The 23,632-nt window shown below is 44.6% G+C and overlaps 1 protein-coding gene across 1 annotated transcript in view; it reads left to right on the top strand.

Annotated features, from left to right (window-relative positions):
- ADGRV1 (adhesion G protein-coupled receptor V1) overlaps positions 1-23,632 on the top strand; it is a 453,964-nt gene that overhangs the window by 147,779 nt on the left and 282,553 nt on the right. The window contains exons 66-75 of the mRNA XM_039911197.1: positions 1,150-1,351; positions 2,459-2,678; positions 3,221-3,460; positions 7,772-7,921; positions 8,583-9,053; positions 12,506-12,649; positions 13,638-13,809; positions 15,811-15,946; positions 17,399-18,927; positions 19,872-19,989. Coding sequence (XP_039767131.1) covers positions 1,150-1,351; positions 2,459-2,678; positions 3,221-3,460; positions 7,772-7,921; positions 8,583-9,053; positions 12,506-12,649; positions 13,638-13,809; positions 15,811-15,946; positions 17,399-18,927; positions 19,872-19,989 — 3,382 coding nt within the window. The remainder of the gene's footprint in view (positions 1-1,149; positions 1,352-2,458; positions 2,679-3,220; positions 3,461-7,771; positions 7,922-8,582; positions 9,054-12,505; positions 12,650-13,637; positions 13,810-15,810; positions 15,947-17,398; positions 18,928-19,871; positions 19,990-23,632) is intronic.

Below are 23,632 nucleotides of genomic sequence, written 5' to 3'. Positions count from 1 at the left end.
CAAGGGGAAGCCCAACTACAGTAAGACCAGGATTGCCCCAGGGGACCACCAGGAGGAAAATGAATCTACATTAAATCTCCATCAACTCTCTGTTGGTTTCAGCAGGGATAGGACTAATGAAAGGAGAGGCCATGGAGAGGTCCTTTGTCCTTGATTTCATTCATCCCTGTTTGGATTAGCCGGGACAACCGTCAAAGCTGGGTCCATTGCCTGGGCAAGTCAGACACTCTCTCCGTGCCCTCTCGGGTCTAGGAATCTATGATTTTTATGATTCCAAATTGGTTCCCAAATTGAATATTGGACTTCACATGGGCTGAGAATGCAGTGGAGCTTAGTTCACATGGGCCTTTTCTGCTTGTGAATCAAATCTGATAGAAGTTCCACATGTACAATTGCCTGAGACCCCATAAAAAGAACAAAGAATGGTTTTGTTCGATGGCAGAGGATATGGGTACATCTGGGTTTCCTGAAGACTGCTGATCTCTGAGGTCTAAACACACCTATTGACATGCTACATGTAGAAGAAACAAGTCCTTTCAGGGTTTGCAGTGATCCTCCAGAAGAGTGTAATTAAAACCTCTTGCCGACACTGCAGTGTTCATCAAATCGTGGGCGATGGGACCATACACTTGAATAAAAAGTGAAATAAGGAGTTTTGCTTGATCATTTGTGTTATTTTCAAATTAGGGATGAGTTCTTAGAGAAATTGAATATTTAAATTATATTCAAGTGTTAAGCTTGTCTGTAGTTCCCAAGTCTTGCCAAACTTGGCATTTTACTTTAAGCATATGAAAAAGTTTCAAAGAAAGACATTTAAAAATCTTCCCCTACAAATCATCAGTCTCTTTCCAGAAGTGCTAATTTGCATCCAAGTATTAATGGCCATACCTCAATGGGAAAGCAAACAAATAGAATCAAAATCAAAACTCTGTGTCTACATATACAGAATTGATCCCTACAAAGAAATGTATCAGATAATGCACACCAAAAGATCCCCCATAAAGGCAGAGAGGCCCTTGGAGTTGAAGAGTGTTTGTACACCAACAGGTTTGGCTCTTATTTCCATCTTGAAGAAGAGATCTAGGATACATTTTGATTGCTTCTTTTTATTCGGTTTCATCATTGGCAAACTTGGAATATTTGTTCCAGTGGAAGAAGATATTGGAAAGATCATGATTCCAGTGATGAGATTACATGGAATTCATGGCAACGTGTCAGTGGAGTTTATCTCCCGAAGTATATCTGCCCTTCCAGAGGGAGTGGATTACAGTGTCGAAGGCCATTCAGTCATTTTTCTCCATGGACAGAACCAGAGTTTTATCCTTGTCACCATCGTCGATGACAGTGAAAGGTAATTTGAGTGGACAGTACCTTGGTAACCATGAGTGAATTCAAATTTATATTAGAAAATTATATTAACATTTTAGGTGCTACCTCTCAGGTGTGAGCACTGTAGTCTATAACTGCCCTTTGGGACAAAATAGTTTCTTACTGAGTGAAAAAGACCCAAATAAAGCTGTATTATTATTGTTATTATTATTACTACTAATAACAGTATTTGTTAACCACTTACTACGTGCTAAGCAGCATAAGAAGCATGGCTTATTGCGGAAAGAGCATGGGTCTGGGAGTCAGAGGCCTGGGTTCTAATCCCAGCTCCATCACTCTGTCTGCTGTGTGACCTTTGTAAAATGGGGATTAAGACTGAGTCCCTTGTGGAACAGGGACTGTGTCCATCCTGATTATATTATATCTACCCCAGTGCTTAGTATAGTGCCTGGCACATAGTAATGCTTAACAAATACCATTAAAAAAAATAAATAGAAGAGCACTGTAATAATCGCTGGGTTAGATACAAGATAATTCAGGTTGGGCACAGTATCTATCCCATGTGGGGCTCATCAGGTGATTGGTGCCAATAAATCAATGGTTTTTGCATGCTTACTGTATACAAAGCACTGTACTTAGCACTTGGGAGAATGCAGTGCAAAAGTTAATACACAATTCCCTGTGCAGCTGGAGTTGACAGTCTAGGGGACAAAAATACTCATGTTTATCTTCTTCATTCATTCAGTAGTATTTATTGAGCACTTACTGTATGCAGAGCACTGTACTAAGCGCTCGGAATGTACAATTCGACAACAATCCCTATCCAGCGACGGGCTCACACTCTGAGCAATAGGATTAGAATGTCCCTCATTTAAATGAAGTAACCCCTTCCAATTCACTGTCTTAATAAATCAATAATTAAAAAAAAGGAGGAAGGAGCTGTGATGAGTCTTCGAGGGCTCTGGGGTTGATCCTTCTTGCGTTAAGCTGGGAACTCGGTCCCCACCGCTTGATGATTGTGAGGCGTGTGATGAACTATGTATGGCCCATTTGGAAAATGAGTAGTTATTTGGATTTTAGCAGCATTTGAATGTGTTTAGACTCACAGGATTGCTCCTTCTTGCTACAGCGAATTTGCAGAGCAGTTTGAAATCCAGCTGGTTGGAGCTTCTGGCGGAGCGGTGCTTGGGCACCACCTAGTGAGTCGCATCACCATTGTCGAGAACGACTCTCCCTACGGGATTGTGCGCTTTCTCAACAGGAGCAGAATTACTCTCCCTAACCCCAACTCAACGCTACCTTTGCCTCTGGTGCTGGAGAGGACAGGAGGGCTCTTGGGAGAGATTCAGGTAGAGGTCTTCATTTCTAGTTATTTTCCAGAGTTTGGGATGATATATGCGAGGGGTTCAGTTTGTGACTTGGGAGAGAAATGAGAGTCTTTTGACGGGGTGAGGTGCAAACACAATTTTCACTAACGATTTAGAAAGGTAATCAGGTTGGCAGTAGCGGACGAGGCATGGTGAATTTATAGTGATAATAATTGTATTTGTTAGGCACTAACTGCTTTGGATAAGCCACTTAACTTCTCTGTAAAATAGCAATCAAATACCTGCTCCCCCAGCTTCTTAGACTGGGAGCCCCATGTGGCCAGGGACTGTGTCCAACTTGATTATTTTAGAGAAGCAGCGTGGCTCAATGGAAGGAGCACGGGCTTAGGAGTCAGAGGTCATGGGTTCTAATCTCGGCTCTGCCACCTGTCAGATGTGTGACTTTGGGCCAGTCACTTAACTTCTCGGTGCCTCAGTTTCCTCTCTTTTTTCCTCTTTTAAAATCCCTCAGTGTGGTCAAAACTATACCTTTAAACTGACTTCTCAACTGGTGAATTCCACAGATCGACTGGAACATTCTCGGACCGAATTCGCAGAAAGTCCTACCTGCCTTGAACAGTGATTTTGGAGAGCCAGTGAGTGGATCCTTTTATTTTGGCGAGGGAGAAGCTGGCTCGAGGACCCTAATTCTGACCATTTATCCCCATGAAGAAATTGAAGTCCAAGAAGTCTTCATTGTTAAACTGTACCTGGTTCAAGGGGAAACTGAGCTAGATCCCCTGGCAAAAGATGTCACATTAATAGTAAGTCTACCTTTTATTTTGCAAGGGACTCCAATATTTATCAGAAAACTTGTGGCATCTCAGCAAATAACATTAAGTTGACCATTGGTAAATTCAGAATGATGAATAGAAATGACCAAAATGTGAACTTTAAGGTGTTGGAGAGGAATTTCAAGATAAGAGCAGAATGGAATCATGGGATGTCAAATGGATTATAGGCCTCAATAGAGAAAACATTCAGGAAGGATCTTCTTTATTAAGGGTTTTGCTGTTTATGTTGGTGTCTTTCATATCCTTCACTCCACCAAAACTGTCCTCTCAAAGTCGCCAGTGATCTCCTTCTTGCCATATTAAGTGGTCTCCACTCCATCCTAATCCTCCTTGACCTCTCAGCTGCCTTTGACACTGTGGACCACCCCCTTCTCCTGGAAACGTTATCAAACCTTGGTTTCACTGACACTGTCCTCTCCTGGTTCTTCTCCCACCTCTTTGGCCTCTCATTCTCAGTCTCTTTCACAGGCCCCTCCTCTGCCTGCCACTCTCCAATTGTGGGAGTCTCTCAGGTCTCATTTCTGGGTCCCCTTATATTCTCCATTTACACCTACTCCCTTGGAGAACTCATTCTCTCTCATGGCTTCAACTACCATCTTTATACTGATGACTCCCAAATGTACATCTCCAGCCTTGATCACTTTCCTTCTCTGCAGCCCTGTATTTTCTTCTGCTTCAGGACATCTCTTACTGCCCGGCTGACGCATCAAACTTAACATGTCCTAAAGAGAATTCCTCACCTTTCCACCCAAGCCCTATCCTCTCCATGACTTTCACATTACTGTAGACAGCACCAACATTCTCACTGTCTCACAAGCCCGCAACCTTGGCTTTGTCGTCGATTCAGATCTCTCATTCAACCCATATATTCAATCCCTCCAAATTTTGTCAGTTCTACCTTTACAACATTGCTATAATCCACCCTTTCCTCACCATCCAAACTGTTATCACGTTGATCCAAGTACTTAGCCTATCCTGCCTTGATTACTTCATCAGCCTCCTTGCTGAACTCCCTGCCTCCTTTCTCCTCGCTCTCCAGTCCAAACTTAATCTACCCAGATCATTTTTCTAAAAAAAATAAAGTGCAATCCACATCTCCCCACTCTTTATGAACCTCCAGTGGTTGCTCAACCACTTCCACATCAAACAGAAACTCCTTGCTCCTTAAAGCACTCAATTCCTCTGCCCCCCTCCTATCTTACATTATTATTATTATCATTAATAATAATATAATTATTCTGTCTTATTAAAATTACATCTCTAAGAGCTTTGTACAGTGCCCAGCGCTTAGTATGGTGCCTGGCACATAGTAAGTGCTTAACAAATACCATTAAAAGAAAAAAAGAGGCCTTCCTCCACTATCTCCTCATTTCCTCTGCTCCCTCTCTCTCCTGCATCTCCCCTTGCACTTAAATTGATGCCACCCTCATCCCCAGAGCACTTATATACAAGTCCATAATTTATTTATATTAACGTCTATCTCCCTACATGGGCTGGGAGCTCGTCTTCCAACCCTTGTATTTTATTCTCCCAAGCATTTAATATAGTGCTTTGCACCTAGTAAACACTCAATAAACACGATTGATTGGTTACTAGCCAAGTGTTAAACAGTAAGGAGTAGACTGGAAGAAATCTTGTTCTCCCTTGGGGCTCACAATCTGTTTCCATGAAAGTTGCAAATCAGAAGTAAAATTTACCAGTTAATCAGTGGTGTTAATGGAGTGCTTATTGTGTGCAGTACAGATTCTGAGATACTATTTTTTATGCCACTTTACTGATTCAAGATGCATTCCAATAATCAGGGTCAGTAGACCAGGGACACAATTGGAAATGAACCGAGATTTGTTACATCATTCATTCAGTAGTATTTATTGAGTGCTTACTATGTACTAAGCGCTTGGAGTGTACAATTCGGCAACAAATAGAGACAATCCCTGCCCATTGACGAGCTCACAGTCTAAAAGCAGAGACTTGGCATGTAAATGAGCTGGAAACTACTGGTAAATGGATAAGAAAGCTTTTCAGGATATGGTTATTTGAACATAATTCTCCAGAGCACAGTGACTGCATCAGTTACTTTTTGCATTAGTGTGGCATGCAAGTGAAGCTCTGTATTTTGGATTTTAAAACAAATACATGCGGTAAACATTGGTGTGGTACATCAGGTAAATTTTGCATCTTAGATATGAGCTTAACTGAAATGGAAGGTTCACGTCAGGTGACATCGTGTGCTTAATCAATCAGTAGTATTTATTGAATGTTTACTGGGTTACAGAGCTCTGTACCAAGTGCTTGAATTCATTCAATAGTATTTATTGAGCGCTTACTATGTGCAGAGCACTGTACTAAGAGCTTGGGATGAACAAGTCGGCAACAGATAGAGACAGTCCCTGCCATTTGACGGGCTTACAGTCTAATCGGGGGAGACGGACAGACGAGAACAATGGCAATAAATAGAGTCGAGGGGAAGAACATTTCGTAAAAACAATGGCAACTAAATAGAATCAAGGCGATGTACAATTCATTAACAAAATAAATAGGGTAACGAAAATATATACAGTTGAGCGGATGAGTACAGTGCTGTGGGGATGGGAAGGGAGAGGTGGAGGAGCAGAGGGAAAAGGGGAAAAAGAGGGTTTAGCTGCGGAGAGGTAAAGGGGGGATGGCAGAGGGAGTAGAGGGAGAAGAGGAGCTCAGTCTGGGAAGGCCTCTTGGAGGAGGTGAGTTTTAAGTAGGGTTTTGAAGAGGGAAAGAGAATCAGTTTGGCGGAGGTGAGGAGGGAGGGCGTTCCAGGACCGTGGGAGGACGTGACCCAGGGGTCGACGGCGGGATAGGCGAGACCGAGGGACGGTGAGGAGGTGGGCGGCGGAGGAGCGGAGCGTGCGGGGTGGGTGGTAGAAAGAGAGAAGGGAGGAGAGGTAGGAAGGGGCAAGGTGATGGAGAGCCTTGAAGCCTAGAGTGAGGAGTTTTTGTTTGGAGCGGAGGTCGATAGGCAACCACTGGAGTTGTTTAAGAAGGGGAGTGACATGCCCAGATCGTTTCTGCAGGAAGATGAGCCGGGCAGCGGAGTGAAGAATAGACTGGAGCGGGGCGAGAGAGGAGGAAGGGAGGTCAGAGAGAAGGCTGACACAGTAGTCTAGCCGGGATATAACGGGAGCCCGTAATAGTAAGGTAGCCGTTTGGGTGGAGAGGAAAGGGCGGATCTTGGCGATATTGTAGAGGTGAAACCGGCAGGTCTTGGTAACGGATAGGATGTGTGGGGTGAACGAGAGGGACGAGTCAAGGATGACACCGAGATTGCGGGCCCGAGAGACGGGAAGGATGGTCGTGCCATCGACGGTGATCGAGAAGTCTGGGAGAGGACCGGGTTTGGGAGGGAAGATGAGGAGCTCAGTCTCGTTCATGTTGAGTTTTAGGTGGCGGGCCGCCATCCAGGTGGAGACGTCCTGGAGGCAGAAGGAGATGCGAACCTGAAGGGAGGGGGAGAGGACAGGGGCGGAGATGTAGATCTGCGTGTCGTCTGCGTAGAGATGGTAGTCAAAGCCGTGAGAGCGAATGAGTTCACCGAGGGAGTGAGTGTAAATGGAGAACAGAAGAGGGCCAAGAACTGACCCTTGAGGAACTCCAACAGTTAAAGGATGGGAGGGGAAGGAGGCTCCAGCGAAGGAGACCGAGAATGACCGGTTGAAAGAGTACAATGCAATAGAGTTGGTAGAAATAATCCCTGCCACAAAAAACTTACAGTCTAAGGTGGAGGGGACACAGATAATAAAGTAAATTATGGGTAGGGGAAGTGGCAGAGTATAAGAATGTGTACATAAATTCTGTGGGGCTCAGGAGGGGTATCAAAGTACTTAAGGGGTCCAGACCCAAGCGCATGAATGATGTAGAAGAGAGAGAAGCCAATAGGGTGGGGAAATGAGAAGTTAGTCACAGAAGACGTCTTAGAGGAGATAGGATTTTGTAGGGCTTTGAAGATGGGGAGCGTGATTGTCAGTCAGAAATGATGAAGTGGGAGGGAGTTCCAGGCAGGAGGGAGGAAATGAGCAAGGGGTTAATGGTAGGAGAGACAAGATGGAGGCTCGGTAAGTGGATTGAAGTAGATTGGTAAGTGAAGTGTGTGGATTGGGTTGAAGTAGGAGATGAGCAAGGTTGCTTCCGTTATCACAAAAGAATTTTGTGAAAGAATTCGGTGTTGACTACCACTGGCTCGTATGATTTCAACCGTTTTGCCATTATCCGACTTTAAATGCGCTTTTTCTGTGTTTTGATATTTTCCAGATTGAAAAGTTTGCTGATCCAAATGGAGTGATCCAGTTCGCTCCTCAGTCTTTAATCAAGGAGAACTATACGGAGCCATCCATGGTGGAAGGGCCACAGAACATTACATTTCTTGTCAAACGAACCCAGGGTGTTTTGGGGGATCTGATGGTAGAGTTGCTCTTATTTTGGGTTTGCTATATGATACCACTGACTAAGCCAAAAACTAAAGTTTCAGAAATGCCTGTCCTTCTCTGGTGGTGTTTCTGTCTTTGTGGTGATGTTTTTTCATTCCCACCTTTCCCATCAATCGGTCATGTTTAACGAGCACTTACTATGTGCAGGGCACTTTACTAAGTGCTTGGGAAAGTACACCAAAAAAGAGCTGATAGACACATTCCTCGCCCAAAAGGAATGTACGGGCCAGAGGGGAGATGGATGTTAAAATAAATAATGGATATATACGGAAATGCTGTGGGATTGAGGCTAATCTCCCCCGATTAGATTGTAAGCCCATCAAAGGGCTGTCTCTATCTGTTACTGATTTGTACATTCCAAGTGCTTAGTACAGTGCTCTGCACATAGTAAGCATTCAATAAATACTAATGAATGAATGAGGTGAATATCAGGTGCTTAAAGGGTCCAGATCCAAGTCCATGGCTGATAAAGGGAGAGGGAGAAAGGGAAATGAGATCTTAGTCGGGGAAGGGGTGTAGAAGGCCTTTCCATCAATGTATTCTATGGATTGTCTTCAGATGTTGTAGAGAATGGAGATGTCTCCACTTAGTTTGCACTATTTATAGATTTCCTTGTTCTTGGCTTATTCTTTCAGATATATTGGGAACTGAGCAGCGACTCTGATACCGCCACCGACTTCCTCGCCACAAGAGGGTTCCTCGTCATGGCCGATGGGGAGAGCTCGGCCCGCTTGGTTTTACAGCTGCTGCCCGACGACGTGCCTGAGGTGGAGGAGGAGTACGTGCTCCAGCTGGTCTCGGTGGAAGGAGGAGCAGATCTGGACCAGGAGAGAAGCCTCACGAGGTTCTCTGTGTTGGCCAACGACGACCCGCACGGAGTGTTTGCCTTATACCCAGAGCAGCAGAAGGTCTTGGCGGAGAGGGACCTGAGTCGCCACATCCGGGTCCACGTGACACGCCTGGCGGGGACTTTTGGCAGAGCGGCCGTGGAGTATCGAGTCTCGTCTGAGCACCGGGGGCAGCCGATGACAGAGTACACAGAGGGGCGCCTGGTGGTCGGAGACGGCCAAAGTTATGGAGTAGCCACGGTGCCGATAATTAACCAGGTTTGTCGGAGTTTTCCCTCCTGCTCCCCACCCCTCCCACACCTTCCCCTAACCCCCAGTGAGGGAGGTTCTCTCAGCCCTGACATGGGTCAGGGAGGTTTCTTCTGGCACCTAAGAAGGAGCCTCAGTACATGCTGGAACCGTGCGGGGATTCCCACTGTTTTGGTCTTCAGTCGCTAAAATCTCCTTGAAATCTCATTTTGGCCTCAGAATTGTAGGAGACTAGTACAAAATCATAATTGTGGTAATAATTGTGGTATTTATTCATAATTATGATATTTGATGAGATTACTATGTGCCAGACACTGTGATAAGCTATAGGGTAGATACAAGGTAATTGGGTTAGTCACGGTCCCTGTCCCACAGGGGTTTACAGTTTTAATCCCCATTTTACAGAGGAAGTACTGAGGCAGAGAGAAGTGAAGTTACTTGCCCAAGGTCACACAGCGTGCAAGCAGCGGAGCCGGGATTAGAACCCAGGTCCCTCTGACTCCCAGACCCATGCTCTGTTAAGCACCTACTTTGTGCCAGGCACTGGGGGTGGATACAAATTGTGTTGTACCCAGTCCCTGTCCCATATGGGGCTGTCAGATGAGATAACTGAGGCACAGAGAAGGGAAATATTTTTCCCGAGATCACATAGCAGGTAAATAAATGGAGGAGCTGGGATTAGAATCCAAGTCCTTCTGACTCCCAGGCCTGTGCTCTATCCACTAGTCCATGCTGCTTCTCTGACATTCCTCAGATTTGAGAGAAAGGAAACAGATTAGATTCCCCTTTATGACTGTAGGGTCCTTGTGAACAGGGAACATGTCTACCAACTCTGTTATACTCTCTCAAGCGCCTAGTATAGTCCCTGTCCCATATTTATCTCACATTTGAAGGGAGAGTGAAAACAGGTTTTACAGCTGGGGAACCTGAGGCCCAAAGAAGTTTAGTGAGTTGTGCAAGGTCACACATCAGGCAAGTGGTGCAGCCAGGATTAGAACCTAGGTCCTATGCCTCTGGCTCTTTCCTCTAACAAGCCCAATTTTGCTCAAGTATCTGGCCACTCACTTTACCTCACTTAAAATGACTTCGATTAGTCAACTTTTACTTATAGCCTTGTCTTACAGCAAGGAGAATGGAAGTGTCAAGTTTTGAAAATGAAGTTAAGTATGATTCCCTATGGAATTTCATCCTGTCCTCCCTGTGATCCTCCTGAACTCCAGAAAAATAAGGGAATTCTTAATCCAATCAATCATTTAATTTTTCAGAGTGCTTTACAATCAGCATTTTTAGGTTTGTTGTGAATTGATGTCTTGGAAATATGGGGGAATATTGAGAGGGCTCGTGTGGGCCTCATGCCCTTGGTGTTTCCAGAAACCAATAATAATACTGATTGACATACTTGGTAAGTGCTTACTCTCGGCTCTCAGCCCGAGAGGGAGATAGATGAGGAAATAAGGGCCAGAGAAGCAAAGTGACCTCCTCAAGGTCACACCGCAGGCAAGTAGTGGGAGCTGGCATTAGAAGCCAAGTTTTCTGAGTCTCAGGCCCATGCTCTTTCCACTAGCCTATGTGGCATCTCAAGGGATTCATGTTACTCGTGCTAAAGAACAGATTGAGTTTCAGCCCTTTGAGAGCTCACAAATTTACAGTGGTGACAGTATGTGTTAGCGGCTCCAGTAGCTGCCAGGGGACAGAGTAATAGAGGGCCTTGAAGGCCATGGCCAGCTTGGCAAACCTCGGGAAGATTTTCAGGAGTGACATGATCGCTTCGGAAGAGGAAAAGATAACGTAGCAGAGGTGGAATTGAAGAGGGATTGAAGTGAGAAGGTCTGCCAGCACCTTCTGGAAGGAGAGGCTATTTCAATCGGAAAGTGGCCGGGCCTGGACCTGGGATTTAGCTGTACTATATTTACAGATTTAGAATGATGACTTCATCATCATTTACCTCCTCTGCAAAATGGGACTAGCAGGTTTGACTCTTGCTTCCAGTGAAGGTATGATGATAAAGCAGTCCATCTGCAGCCCACAAAGAGTTGCCCAGTAACAGGGAGTCAGTGGGAAAGCTCTGCCTAATCAATCAGTCAGTCATATTTATTGAACACTTACTGTGTGCAGAGTGCTGTACTAAGCTCTTGGGACAATATAGTACAGCTGTATAACTGACACATTCCCTGCCCACAACGAGCTTACTGCAGTCTGTCTTTAAATGGACCAGCCAATAAATATCAGCTGAGGATTCCAGCCTTTCAGAGGTTGAACTATGGCATAAGGGCATTGCGTTAGCTGCTTAAAGAGCTCTCTTCCAGACTGTGCGTATTTTATTCTCTTTTTGTTAACTGAATCCTCTAAATAGTTACAACCCCTTGTCCTCCTGAGATAGCACCCAAGTTCATTTCCCTTTACCTGTGACTGAAAGTTTCCCCAGATAAAAAACATATTAATATATTTCTACCTCTCCTTCCGATGCCTCCAACATCCTTTTTCTATCTCATCATTGTATAACCACAGTACCACTGAAAAACTGGCATTAGCCACGTGACATGGCAGTTTCTGAAACGGCATGATCCCTGAAGCTATGAGATGTATGTCACCCAGTTATATAGTTACTGAGCCTGACTCTTAAATCCTTTGCCAGTCCATCTCCAAATGTCCATTCTCCTTTCTCCTGTGCAGTTGGGTGTGAACTCATAAATGCTTTGGTACTCATCCCATCCTCAGAATTTATGTACATAGCCATATACTTTTCTGCTCTCCCTATTTGTAATTTAATTTCTGGTTCTTGTACCCTCCCTCCTGATGTACCTCCAAGGGCCATAATTGTTCAGATGGAAGTCCCATTTGCTCCACTCCCCAACTCCTTGACACTGCCCTTCCCCCAGGGGGCTCACGAACACTGCTGGGGCTGTACTGCGTACATGGGGACAGTTTATCATTTGTCCCAAGACAGCAGGGGAAATATACACTCTCTCTTTACCTGGAGAATTCCCTCTAGCTCTCTGGCAATCTGCTGTCTCCCAGGATAAAAGAAAAGTCAGGTTGCCTGTGCCTTTGCCTTGGGCAACCATTAACAGGTGTACTTTTGAAAAGTAATTGATGGTGTAAATAAAAGGGTTTGATCATCTTAAATTTTCCTTCCTTATCCTTCTATGTTTTTTTCCTAAGGACTATGAATTGTAGGTTACTCATCAGATGTGACTAGCAGAGGTCATTTTGAGGTGCCCTGCTTATCTCAGTTCTATATTTTTTTCCATTTTTTCTTTGGACATTAAAATCCTCAATTACTTTCAGGGGTCATACATCTTAAAAAAAAAAAAAAGGATGGAGGGAGGAATTTAATAATGAACCTGCCAATCTCCCAAAGCATGTTACTCTGAGAACACTCGACAGTAGCTTTCAGGTGGTCAACTGAAAAAGTTTCCTTTTTTGGCTATTGAAGGGGATGAATTTTGGTTCTTTTACAGGTGTTTCTGTCAGTGGGTTTTAACTTCACCCTCGAACTGTTGAATGTAGTCCTCGTTGGTGGAAAGGCCTATGGCAGGCCGAAGATACAAGAAGAATCCAAGTTAGCTGTTCTTCCTGTCCCCGAGGACGCTGCTAATTCCGAGGTATGGTGAAAGTGAAGAACCACTAGAGGGCGGTTCAGATTTCTTTTTTTTTTCTTTCCTCAACCTCCCTAGTGGGTAGGCACTTGGTAGTTGAGAAATGATGGTGAAATGTTTCTATTTTTAGGTACTTTCCATTTATTGCTCAGTAGACATTCAGCTCTCATATCAGGATAGCCCTCTCCATAGATCAAGCATATGAAATATATGTGATTGGTTCCATTTTTCAGGATTAACCATCACTAAATGGATCACTCTCCGGAGATCTTTTGGGGGAATTGCCCTAGGAGAGATATTACTTCTTAGATTGAATATTAGATTCAGGATTCCATTTAATAAATTCTTTCTTCATGAGGTAGGAGCATTAAGTATTGAAAGGTGAGATGGAAAGTAATAATAGTGATCACAAAGCCAATAAGTAGATGTCGAAGCTCAGTGACTTTTATTAACAAGCCTAACCTCTTGGAGTTTCTAGCTTGCTCCTCTGCATGTTTCCTCCCCTCCCTCTCTCACCTCCCACAGTGTAGAGGTCTCCGGTAAAGCTTCCTCTTTGATGTAATGGGTTTATGGTTACTTGGGGGGGCCCCTCTTCATGGGTTCCTGATGCCACCAGAATGGAAGGTCTAGTGGAGAAGAACTTCAAAGGGCATGAAAGAAGGCCTGGAACCTCACAGCAGAGTGGCTACCATTTGGGGGTGTGGGCCTGAGGCATCATGGGAGAAGTAGGGAAGTAATTGTGAGGAGTCGGTGTTTGTTGCTCCTGGGTTGACCGAAGAAGTGATCTCTCGCTTTCTGAGTCTTGCCCAAGCTGGTCCAGGAGGGATGTATGTAGTCCTTAGTCCTTATTCGGGGGAAGGCCGGGTTACATAATTCTCATCTCAGTAGGATGTGTTGAAGAGAAATACTTTGAGATGTTGCTAGCATGCAGAACTACAAATTCACAGGTATGTGTATATATATACTGAGCAGCGCATTCATCTCCTCTCCTTAGGTGGGCTTCACAGCCACTGCTTTTCGACTCACAAGCATTGATGCGGGCACAAGCCTTGCTGTCATATCCAGAAAAGGCTCATTTGGCTATGTTTCTGTTACTTGGAGCTCTGGGTACCTGCCTGGTTTTATTCCTGAGTTTGTTCATATAGGCAGCATTGCCCCAGAATTTGGTAAGTATTTTAGTATTTTATTATTGCACATTGCTCAGACTTATTAGAATCTTGATCTGTGGCATGAGATTTGGTAGTCTCTAAGACCCAGAACCAGTCAAAGGTATTTATTGAGTGCTAATTGAGTGCGGAGCACTGTATTAAGTTCTTGGAAGAATTCAATCTAATACATGTGTAAATTTGGGAATGTACACAGCTTAGTGAGGAGTGTGAAAAATTATTTCTCAGTAAGAGAATGATGATAATGATTAGTCCATCAATGGTATTTATTAAGTGCTTACTATGTACAGAGGACTGTACTAAGTGCTTGGGGGAGTACAATACAACAGAGTTGGCAGATTCGTTTCTTGCCCACAGCAAGCTTACATAATATTTAGGTGCATACTATGTGCCAAGAAAAGAGTGTTAGATACTGCGATTATCCCTCTTTTTAGCTTCAATAATGGGAAAGGTACTTTTTTCCTAAAAATGCTAGATTCAGCTGCTCAAAGATGGGTCAACTCTTCAAACACAACCCCTCTCTGAAATCATCTTACAAATGAATGAATCCAATTCAGTGTTCAAAATGAGACCATTGTAGGGTAGGTATTGGCTCTATCTGTTGCCGAATTGTACTTTCCAAGCACTCAGCGCAGTGCTCTGCACACAGTAAGTGCACAGTACCAGCACAGGTGAGTTTTGACTTGTAGCAGATTGCCTTCCACTCGCTAGCCACTGTCCAAACTAGGAACAGAATGGGTATGCCTCTGCTTGACTCTCCCTCTCGTAGATGAGACTGGTAGAGTACTGGAACCTCTCCAGGTGTGACCCTGAGGGGGGGAATGTGTGTGTATACATATATATTTGCAAACATAAAAGCCTTGTGCTTATCTGAAAAAAGCAGATTAAAACCTTCATAATTGCAACCAGTGAAATTAAGAACTCAAAATAGAAATAAAATAAAATTTAAATGAATACAATTACTCCTGGAAAATAAGGCAGGTGTCACATTAGTCACTGAACTCAAAAGGTGGAAAAAGTGATGTGGATGATGTGGGATTTTATCAGTTTATTTGAATGTGATTGGTAAGGACATGTAATTGGCTGTCCTTCCCACACTTCAAGACTGCAGCCTACCACTATGTTGCATGTAATACCTACAGGGCATGGCACCATTTTGGTGCCCTAATCCTTTCTAAACACCTACTTTAAGCGAGTCACACCATTTCTGATTGCCTTCAGCCTTTCATTCATTCAGTCATCTATATTAAGCACTGACTATGTGCAGAGCACTGTACTAAGCACTTGGGAAAGTATAGAACAGCAATAAGGAGAGACAATCCCTGCCCACAGTGAGCTCACAGTCTAGGAGCGGGGGGGAGACAGACATCAATGCAAATAAATAGATATCAATATAAATAAATAAAATTACAGATATATACATAAGTGCTGTGGGGCAGGGAGAAGGGGAGAAGAGCAAAGGGAGCAAGTCAGGGTGATGTCAAAGGGACGGGAAGACACACTCACCTTTCTCAGCTGCTCTCTCTCTCCCTGCCACAGTCAGGTTTGTGTCTGTCCACACTGTTCAACCTGGTGAGCTGTATTTAAGGTCGTAAAGCCCTCAGTGGAATAGTGCTCATAATGAGGGAAAGGTTAAAAATCACCATTGTTTGCAAATACAAGTAAGAATATCCATTCATTTATTCAATCATATTTATTGAGTGCTTACTATGTGCAAAGCACTGTCCTAAACGCTTGGAACGTACAATTCGGCAACAGGCTCACAGTCTAAACGGGGGAGACAGACAACAAAATAAGTAGTCAGGTGTCAATACCATCAAGATAAATAGAATTGTAGATATATGCATATTAATAAAATAAATAGGGTAATAAATAATATCTACAAATATGCACAAGTGCTGTAGGGAGAGGAAGAGCAGAGGGAGGGAGTAGGGGAAATGGGGAAGGGAGGAGGGGCAGAGCAAGGATGCATCCCACCTCATTTTCACATTCTCTTTTAAGGTGTTCTTACGTTTTCTCATGGAGAACAAAGTAAAGACATTTCTCTGCGTGTCACTCCGAGCCCAGGTAGACCGGAGGTATTTGCCCTTCATGTCTCAGCAGTGCAGACTAACGTATCCGGTGGGGCCCGGCTGAGGTAAGACAAACCGATAGCAGGGCTTGGCAGGTGGAGCCTTCTAAAATGTCCGAGCAACTGGGAGAGAAGAAATGCTTCTAAGAGAGGAAGATTCTGCCTCAGGTTTTGATCTCAGTCCACCCGGCCTGCGCTGTCAGGACTGTCCCAGCCAACCCAGGGTTTATTGCTCCTACTGTTGCCACATGGTGGCAGTCTTCCTCTCTTCCCCACTTGGGCAGTGATAATCATAGTAATTGTGGTATTTTTTTAAATGGCATTTGTTATTCATTCAATAGTATTTATTGAGCGCTTACTATGTGCAGAGCACTGTACTAAGCACTTGGAATGTATAAATCGGTAATAGAGTCCCTGCCCTTTAACGGGCTTACAGTCTAATCAGTAAGTACTTACTATGTGCCAGCCACTGTACTAAGCTCTGGAGTAGATATAACCTAATGAAGTTGGACAGAGTCCATGACCCCCATAGGACTCACAGTCCTAATCCTCATTTTGCAGATGAGTTAACTGAGATACAGAGAAGTGAAATGACTTGCCCAAGGTCACACAGCAGACAAGTGACAGTCAGGATTAGAACCCAGGTCCCTTGGACATCCCGGTCCCAGGCTCTATCCACCGGGCAACTCGGCTTCTCTATCGGTTAAGTGCTGTCTATGTGCCGAGCACCGAACTGAATGCTGGAATGGATACTAGACAATCAGTTCGGACACAGCCCCTGTCGCACAAGGGGCTCACAGTTTAGGATGGAAAACAGGCAGTGAATCCCCATTTTACTGATGAGGAAAGGGATGGAAGCAGTAAAACACTAGTGAAAAAACTTTCCCATCCTGCCCAGTGTGGCTCCATTGTGGGTCTCTGAACCTCTGGTTGAATGGGTTCCTGTTGAACACACAGGGTGGTAGGTTCAAAAGGAAACAACCTTTCCCCAGCAAATGGTAAACATATCGAATATGGTATCCCAGGGTGTGTTCAGGCTAGAAAATCATTAGGCCCTGAAGGGTTTAGATTAATTGATGGTTGCGAGGTCCATGATGGGTTGCTGGAGAAAAAATTGTGGAGGATGCAGTCCTAGCTGTTAGAGGAGTTGTCAGCAGGGGCCACTGTCATGTCATTTCTTGAAGGATCCAACTGTCACTTTCACAGATAGGTGGTCTGACCAACGTTATATATTATCAGTGACTCAGGTAGGTTTCGAGCCCTTCAAAATGTCCGATCAGGGAGTTAGTTGCCCAAGAAGAGGAAGCTGTGTGCCACTGTTTTGGCTTTTTCTGGCAGCTTCATGTGCTCCCTGCACTATAGAAGCCCTAGTTCCTGGTGTGGTTCAAGTAGGTTTTGCCCTTGGGTATGTAAAAATTCTGGGGTGCAGGTCCTTATGTGCACGTAAGGTCGTTCTTCACAAAGGAAGCCCTTTTTCACCATTCGTATATTCCATTTACTTTCATAATTTTTCTACAGATCGGAATTCACGATGGCTGAAATCGAGCCAATGGGAATCTTTCAATTTGCCCCAAACTCGAGATCTGTGGTAGTGACAGAAGAGGCACCAAAAGCCAGATTACATGTCCAGAGATTGTTTGGTTTCCGTGGTGATCTTATAAAACTGATCTATCAGACCTCTGAGGGAAGTGCCAAGCCGCTGGAAGATTACAAACCTATTCAAAATGGTGAACTGTTATTTAAAAATTTCCAGACTGATATTGACTTTGAAATCACCATCATCGACGATAGACTTCCTGAGACGGAAGAAGTTTTTTATGTCAATCTGACGTCCGTCGAACCCATTGGACTCCAACAATTTGATTTCAGTTGGAGGCCGCGTTTGAATGCAGATTTCAGGGTTGCGGTCATATCCATATTGGACAATGATGCCAGAAGTGAGGTTGATGCTTCTGAACATGAATTAGCTGTTGTTGAAGGGACCGTCCCAGCCACTGCGGGCAGAACCGTCTCAGAGGGAGCCCCCACGGGGTTCCCCGACCTAACCGTCGCAGCTGTCTTTGGGGAGATGGGTACCGAAGTGGCTCAGAAGACGGACATTGCCGCTGGCTTCAGGGTGACCGATGCAGATGCTGTCTCCCTGGCGACTCCCATTGTGGACATTCCAGAGGAAGCCAAGACTGCCGTGGCCCCTGAAACGGAGGTGGTTGTAGTTCTTGAGGCCCCCTCCGTCGTAGTCACTGAAACTGTGGCCAGCCCCGGGACCACGGAGGCTGCTCCCGTCCTTAAGGTGACCGAGACAGGTGGGACCATTGTGGCCCATTTGGCAACCACAGTCGCTGCCACCATCCCCAAGGCGACAGTGACTCCTGTCATCTCTAAACCAATTGATGAAGTCACTGTTCCTGATGTAGGCCCTTTTACCATGGCGACTGTCATTGCCACCGTCTCCAGGACAACAGACATGATGCTCATCCCTGAAGTCCCTGACAGCAGTATCTTAGAGGGCCCTGACGAAGCCATTTTCCCTGGGGGAACCGGGCTGTCCATCCTCCCTGAAGCAACTGAAACGGTTTCGGATGAGGAAATGGATGCAGCAGTGGCTGAGGCTGCTAAGAATGGAATATTTAGTCTTGGGCCAACGTTCATTTACACTGAAGAAGACATGAATAACAGCTTCCCCAGCGTAGTGGAAATTCTGATCCGAAGGACCCAAGGGTGGACTGGTAACGTTAGCCTAACGGTGAAGACTTTTGGGGGAATTAGTGCCCAACGTGGGCTAGGAGAAGTTCCCTTCAGGGACACCCATGGAATTTCTAACCTTACCTGGGCCACCGAAGGAGAGGATTTTGAAGAGTTGTCTTTCCTCCTTACCTTTATGGATGGAGAAAAAGAAAAGAAAGTATCTGTGCAGATCTTGGATGATGATGAGCCCGAAGGACAGGAATTCTTTTATGTTTTCCTCAGCAGCCCTCAGGGTGGAGCTCAGGTTGTACAAGGAAAAGATGAAGCAGGATTTGCTGCTTTTGCGGCCATCATCATCGCAGGTACGTTTGTGTTGGCCAGGTGTTGGTGACATGGTTGCCTAGGAAATGTAAATAGGATGAGTTGACGCCCACAAAACATTCTTAGACTGGTTGTCTTCCCATCTGGTTGGGACACTCAGGCTTCCGCTCACGTGTTCAGGTGATGGACACACTCCCATTACTATGGTGAGTATGTATAGATTGAATGGACTTTTAATATCGTGACAGCCTAAAATTCATTCATTCAATAGTATTTATTGAGGGCTTACTATGTGCAGAGCACTGTACTAAGCGCTTGGAATGTACAATTCGGCAACAGATAGAGACAATCCCTGCCCAAAGATGGGCTCACAGTCTAAATGGGGGAGATTCTAAAACCATTCTTGCAGTCATCCCAACCCTAGAAACAGAGGATTGGCTAGGCTTTCCTTGATTTTCTTTGTCAGTTTGCTACTAAGTCTCCCTCCAAAGTATCTTTCCATAATAATATTAGTGTCGAAGTGTTTATTTTGTGCTGAATCCTCTGCTAAACTCTGGGGGGATGCAAGATTAGCAGATTAGGTCCAATCCGTGTCCCACATGGGGCTCACATTTTAAGAGGGAGGGAGAACCGGTGTCTTGACCCCATTGCACAGATGAGGAAACCGAGGCACACAGAAGTTGTGATTTGTCAAAGGTCACAAAGCAGGTAAGTGACAGAGCTGGGAGTGGAACCCAGTCTCCTGCCTCGTGATTCCATACTCTGTCCACTAGACCACCCTTGCTTTTGTTCATCCGATCCAGTTTTCAACAGATCTCACTGAGGGGAAGTTCTTCCTCGTATCAAACCTAAATTCCTTGGGATGCAGGTCACTTCCATTGCCTCTGGGGAGAATTCCAAGAAGCAGGTTGGATTCAGTCATAGTCCTCAGGATTGCAGGACTCCTGAAATTCCAAGTATGTCTCAAATTTTGTTTCTTGTGCAGGGAATGACCTTCAGAATGGCATCCTAGGATTCAGTGAGGAGTCTCAGAGTGGGCTCATATTAGATGAAGACTCTGATCAAAGAAGAGTGCTTCTCACCATCACAAGGCAACCTAACAGGTGCAGGCATATCTAGAGGATATGAATCATCTTCTTCCATTCGGGAGCTAATGTACTTTGGAGAAATGATGGGGGGGCGGGGTGGTTAGTTTTCACAGAAGAGGTTACTGTGGAATTAGTAATAAATCTTCAGTGTTCAGATGCTCTAGCTCTTAATTTGTAATTTAACCACCTTGCTTCATAAAACCGAAATGTGATTAAGTTGGTCAGTGCACCGATACTAAACAGAAAACAAGGACCCTAAGTGTCTTCTTCACTTGTACCCATAATAGATGAGATGTGAAATTAATTTCCTTGCTACTTAAACACACTTCAGATTAATTACCCTTTACAGTTGTCTTTGAAATTTCCTTTCCTCTGTACTGCTAAGCACTTACTGTCCGTGTGGAATCACCTACATATGTGAGTCTAACCTCTACCAAAGGGTCACCCCTTTATTCTGTGGATTTGTCTTGCATTGTGTTTTAAGGTTGCATCATTCCTGATGTGCCTTTCTCCAGTCCCTTCTCCCCACTTATACTGTTACGTCGTGAGCTCCGTGAGGGAAAGGGAGCATGTCTGATTGCGAGATGTGAATTCTCTCCCAGTGCTTAGTACAGTGCTAAGCACAGAGCGGGCACTTAATTAATCTACTGCTACTCTCCTTACTATTTCTGCACATGCGCATCGAAGGATATCATAGGTAGAAATGTGCACAAATGGGGACAGAAGGGAAATATGTATAGAAGCATTCTCTAGGTGAGGTTTGTAATTCTCTTTTCAAAGGGAACTGGGGGATCCACTGACGGAAGTTCTTTGCTCGTGAGAAGAGGGGTAGATTGGAAGAACACTTAGCTTGGATGACTGTCAGTCACATTTATTGAGCGGTTAGTGTGTGCAGAGCACTGTATAAGCCCTAGAAGACAGTATAACAGATACATTCCCTGCCCACAATGAGCTTAGGGTCTAGAGGGGGGACAGACAATTTAAATAAAATTACAGGTATATACCTAAGCACTGTGGGATGGGGAAGGGGGATGAATAAAGGGAGCAAATCAGGGTGATGCAGAAGGGAGTGAAAAAAAGGAAAAGAGGGCTTAAGGGAAAAGATATGGCCTTGGTGGTTCTGGGGAGAGAAGAGGCAATCAATCATTCATTTTATTGGGTACCCACTATGTACAAAAGATACTAAGTGGTTGGGAGAGTACAGTAGTCAGTAGACATGATCCCTGCCCCCCCAGGTGCTTACAATCTAGTGTAGGATACAGATGTTAAAATAAATGAGATTGGTGCTCAAGACCTGCTACTACCACTAAAAGGAGAATGAAGGAAAGGGAGATATGTGCTTGAGTTAGGACTTTATTGGTAAGCCTTGTGAAATATGTTTGGAAGTGCAGGAGCAAGGGAGGGAGGAGTCTGGGAAGGGGAGTGGCATGGGGAAAAGGGTGGCTCAGCAGGGGAAAGTGATGCCCAGGTTGGGCTGAGAGTGAGAGATGAGCTAAGGGACAAGGAAGGGAGCCATGAGGAAATGGAACCATGGGACACTGAGAGAGCGGCCCAGGGAATACATGGCTGGAGGAGCCTCTGGGGAGGGGAGAGGAGGTGAATGAGCTGGGCAGAGACAGTTTACTCCAGGTAGTCATAGAAGAGGAGCAGTTATTGATCTAAGTGGCAACAGAGAAATGCGGTAGAGGAAAACAAACAAAAAAAAATAAAAAAGGAGAGAATGACCGGAGAGGGAGGAAGGCTGTGAGGAAATGAAAGAAGACCAAGATGAGGGAAACAGAGGAACTGAATATTCCAGGGATAGTGATTAGTCAATAGTATTTATTAAATGCTGACTGTATGCAGAGCACTGTACTCAGCTTTCAAGATGAGGAAAAAAAGAGAAAAGTGATACAGGATACATGATCTAACCCTGAAACCCCAGGGTGGCACTACCCAAGGCAGAAACATTTGTGCAATCAATTATCGACTGAGATTGGAGAAGTAAGCCAAAAACCCAAATCAAAAACTACAACCCCTCTCCCCCCACCCCCACCAAAACCCTACCTCAATTGACCCCCTTGTTACTTTTTCACTATAAAGAAAAACTCCAGCCACATCACTTAAATGGTACAAGATCTTCTAGCAAAGTCCAGGGTTAGAAGGCACATTTAATCTTAAGGGGTGAAAGTACCCCTTTCACTGAAAGTTTCTTTTTTTACTTAACAAAATGTATTTTCTTGATATTTGAATTTGAGACGTTAACACAAGGATGAAAAAGGAAAAAGCCAACAGCCTAGCCCACACACTCCACTCCTCTGCCGCTAACATCCTCACTGTGCCTTGTTCTCGCCTGTCCCGCCGTTGAGCCCTGCCCCTCGTCCTACCTCTGGCCTGGAATGCCCTCTCTCCTCACATCCACCAAACTAACACACTTCTCCCTTTCAAAGCCCTACTGAAAGCTTACCTTCTCCAGGAGGCCTTCCCATTCTGAGCCCCCCTTTTCCTCTGCTCTTCCTCCCCTCCCCATCGCCCTGACTCCCTCCCTCTGCTCTATCCCCCTCCCCTCCCCACAGCACTTGTGTATATCTGTACATATTTATTATTCTATTTATTTTATTAATGCGTATGCATCTATAATTCTATTTATATTGGTGCCTGTCTGTTTTGTTGTCTGTCTCCCCACTTCTAGACTGTGAGCCTGTTGTTGGGTAGGGATTGCCTCTATTTGTTGCCGAATTGTACTTTCCAAGCACTTAGTACAGAGGTCTGCACACAGTAAGTGCGCAATAAAAATGATTGAATGAATGAATGAAAAAGAAAAGAATTCACTTGCCATTGTAGTTTGCAGAAATGGTTTTGGTCCATTCTTCCAAATAAAGGAGGAACTCTGGTTGAGGAAGCTGCTCTCCTAACTGGCATTATTTCTCATCCAGCGTGTTAAGCAATGGATCAATCAGTGGTGTTTATTAAGCACTTAACTTGTGTACAGAATCCTGAGCTAAGCTGTTGGGAGAGTACACTTCGACAGAGTTGACAGACACCTTCTCTGCCCTCAAAGAGCTAAAAGTCATGAGGGGCAGACGGACAAAATAAATTATGGATATGTACATAAGTGCCGTGGGGCTGACGGTGGGATGACTATCATGTGCTTAAATGGTACAGATCCAAGTGAAAAGGAAATGAGAGCTTAGAGAGAGAGAGGGAGAGAGTTTTTCCCCTTCTGTTTTGGTCTTCCCACTGTCTGGGTTTCTGACTCTCTCAGAAGTAACATTTACTGGTAATTTCATCCCTCCTTTGACCATTCTTCTCCTCTTCCGCTTAGTAAAACAGCATGTTATTTAGAGATCCAGGGAAGTCAAACAAATATGTCTATCCTTCAGCAGTCCATATTTCTGAGGTGCCATTTAGGAACAGGGTATTTTTGAAAGACTAAAATCAATCATCTTGGATGAAAACCCTGTTTTCAAAGTGAGCCTTTGTTTGCTTAAACCCACTCCAACTCACATTCCAGATTCAAAAGTAAGCAGATTTTTCCCAGGCGCTGTTGTTTTGTATCTTGGGGAAGAGCACTGAAATAGTAGGAGTGTTGTGTTTTAGAGAATGTTAAGCAGCCAATAGTTAGCACAACTCCTCCAGACCCACACACACACATACATTTTCTCTGTCTCTGTCTCTC

The sequence above is a fragment of the Ornithorhynchus anatinus genome, chromosome 1 (assembly GCF_004115215.2).
Source record: "Ornithorhynchus anatinus isolate Pmale09 chromosome 1, mOrnAna1.pri.v4, whole genome shotgun sequence".
NCBI classification, from domain to species: Eukaryota; Metazoa; Chordata; class Mammalia; order Monotremata; family Ornithorhynchidae; genus Ornithorhynchus; species Ornithorhynchus anatinus.
Note: the sequence above shows the minus strand (reverse complement) of the source record. Positions and strands in the feature narration are given on the sequence as shown.